The following is a 2538-nucleotide window of genomic DNA, read 5'->3' as shown; positions in this document are numbered from 1 at the left end:
CCACCCACCCATTCATTCTTTCACCCACCCATTCATTCTTTCACCCACCCATTCATTCATTCATTCTTTCACCCACCCATTCATTCATTCATTCTTTCACCCACCCATTCATTCATTCATTCTTTCACCCACCCATTCATTCATTCATTCTTTCACCCACCCATTCATTCATTCTTTCACCCATTCATTCTTTCACCCACCCATTCATTCATTCATTCTTTCACCCACCCATTCATTCATTCATTCTTTCACCCACCCATTCATTCATTCTTTCACCCACCCACCCATTCATTCTTTCACCCATTCATTCATTCTTTCACCCACCCACCCATTCATTCTTTCACCCACCCATTCATTCATTCATTCTTTCACCCACCCATTCATTCATTCATTCTTTCACCCATTCATTCTTTCACCCACCCATTCATTCATTCATTCTTTCACCCATTCATTCTTTCACCCACCCATTCATTCATTCATTCTTTCACCCATTCATTCTTTCACCCACCCATTCATTCATTCATTCTTTCACCCATTCATTCTTTCATTCATTCTTTCACCCACCCATTCATTCATTCTTTCACCCACCCACCCATTCATTCTTTCACCCACCCACCCATTCATTCTTTCACCCACCCATTCATTCATTCTTTCACCCACCCATTCATTCATTCTTTCACCCATTCATTCATTCTTTCACCCACCCACCCATTCATTCTTTCACCCATTCATTCATTCATTCTTTCACCCACCCATTCATTCATTCATTCATTCTTTCACCCATTCATTCATTCTTTCACCCATTCATTCTTTCATTCAAGATGTGTTGTTTCTGTACTGTTTGTCTCCATGTCTTCACTAATGTGACATGTAGTTAAAATGGAGGCCGGTGACATGTAGTTAAAATGGAGGCCAGGTTTATACACTAACCTGTCAGGAGGAGGCGCTAGATCCCTCCAGAAATATCGGTAGACAGTTGAGGAACGTCAACCCTGTGACATGTAGTTAAAATGGAGGCCAGGTTTATACACTAACCTGTCAGGAGGAGGCGCTAGATCCCTCCAGAAATATCGGTAGACAGTTGAGGAACGTCAACCCTGTGACATGTAGTTAAAATGGAGGCCAGGTTTATACACTAACCTGTCAGGAGGAGGCGCTAGATCCCTCCAGAAATATCGGTAGACAGTTGAGGAACGTCAACCCTGTGACATGTAGTTAAAATGGAGGCCAGGTTTATACACTAACCTGTCAGGAGGAGGTGCTAGATCCCTCCAGAAATATCGGTAGTCAACCCTGTTTTAAGAGGTATCCACCACAGTCATATTACTGTGCGAGTGCTGTTTTTAGTAGAAATTAATCACTTTAAAAAAAATGTATTTATGATTTATTTATACACAGCATTCCAGTCTAAACTATATATATTCCCCTCTTTCACCTGCTGTTATTGTTCTACAACAGTTTTATCATGAGTTATTCTAGATGTTGATGATGATGATGATGATGAAGATCTAACCAGGTGTGTATTTCCTGTGTCCCAGCTGCTGCTGCTGCGTGGAGGACGGAGAGGAGCGATACACATGGAGCAACATAACCTGAGGACCCCTGTGCTCCCCCTCCACCTCCCCTCCACCTCCTCCTGTCTGTCCTTCACCTCCCTGCTGTCTGCCCGCATCACCAGAGCCCTGGAAGGAGAACAGGAGGCCCAGCAGACTCGAGATCTCCCCAGCCAGGAAGAGACTGATCTGGGAAGCCACAGCCCCAGTCCCAGCCCCTCCTATGGAGATGGATACTTTGAGATGGGTCTGGGGAGGGGGAAAGGAGGGAGGGAGAGGAGGAGGGGTCCCTGACTGACCCGGTAGAGGAAACCAGCCCCCAGAGACAGAGGTGTTACGTGTGACCAAAGTCATGTGGTGCCACTGCATCAGGGTTGATGATGTGGTGGGCAGAGGTCGGTGTGTGTGGTGCTAACAAACGGTCTACTGGGGCTGTTCCACTGTCCTCGACACCCCTCCACAGCCCCAACCCATCAACCCCAGAGCCAGCCTCACGACCTTGGCTCAGTCACAGTCCAGAACCAGGGCCTAACCCTGCAAACTCTAGTAGATAACCTGGAGCCAGACCTCATCCTTCCCTACGACCAGCTAGACTCTCTCCTCTTCTACATCCCAGACACTTGCCTTTGCCTGAAGGTGAGGTCCTCTGATGTCCACTGGTACCTCTTCTCAGACCCCGAGGGTTTAAAAGAGACTCACTCCCTGCTCTGCTCCTGGCCCAGCTCCCCTCCTCCCCGTCAGGAGGACCCTCCACCCCACAGCAGCTCCTCCACCTGCTCTTCACCTCCTGGGAGATGGAAGAGAACCAGAGCTGTGTGAAAGGAGGTTATGCAGCACATCTAGTGGAGACTGCCATGTTGTCGTCCCAGACCAGCCAGCGGACAACCTCCTCAACAAACCCAACTCTCACTCCAACGAAGACCTCTACTAACCCAGATACCTTCACCCTCCAAACTCTAACTAATCCCCTTCTCTCTGACATCCT

At 47.7% G+C, this 2538-nt stretch overlaps 1 protein-coding gene across 1 annotated transcript in view; it reads left to right on the top strand.

The window, feature by feature from the left end:
• Positions 1-1538: 1538 nt before the first annotated feature.
• LOC124030024 overlaps positions 1539-2538 on the top strand; it is a gene marked incomplete at its 5' end in the record, with an annotated part of 1142 nt that continues 142 nt past the window's right edge. Inside the window, 3 exons of the mRNA XM_046341543.1 lie at positions 1539-1700; positions 1947-2189; positions 2276-2538. The exon at positions 2276-2538 is cut by the window's right edge and continues 142 nt beyond it. Coding sequence (XP_046197499.1) covers positions 1539-1700; positions 1947-2189; positions 2276-2538 — 668 coding nt within the window. The remainder of the gene's footprint in view (positions 1701-1946; positions 2190-2275) is intronic.

Source organism: Oncorhynchus gorbuscha, unplaced genomic scaffold (genome assembly GCF_021184085.1).
Source record: "Oncorhynchus gorbuscha isolate QuinsamMale2020 ecotype Even-year unplaced genomic scaffold, OgorEven_v1.0 Un_scaffold_8857, whole genome shotgun sequence".
Lineage (NCBI taxonomy): Eukaryota > Metazoa > Chordata > Actinopteri > Salmoniformes > Salmonidae > Oncorhynchus > Oncorhynchus gorbuscha.
This window is presented reverse-complemented; position numbering and strand designations above follow the sequence as displayed.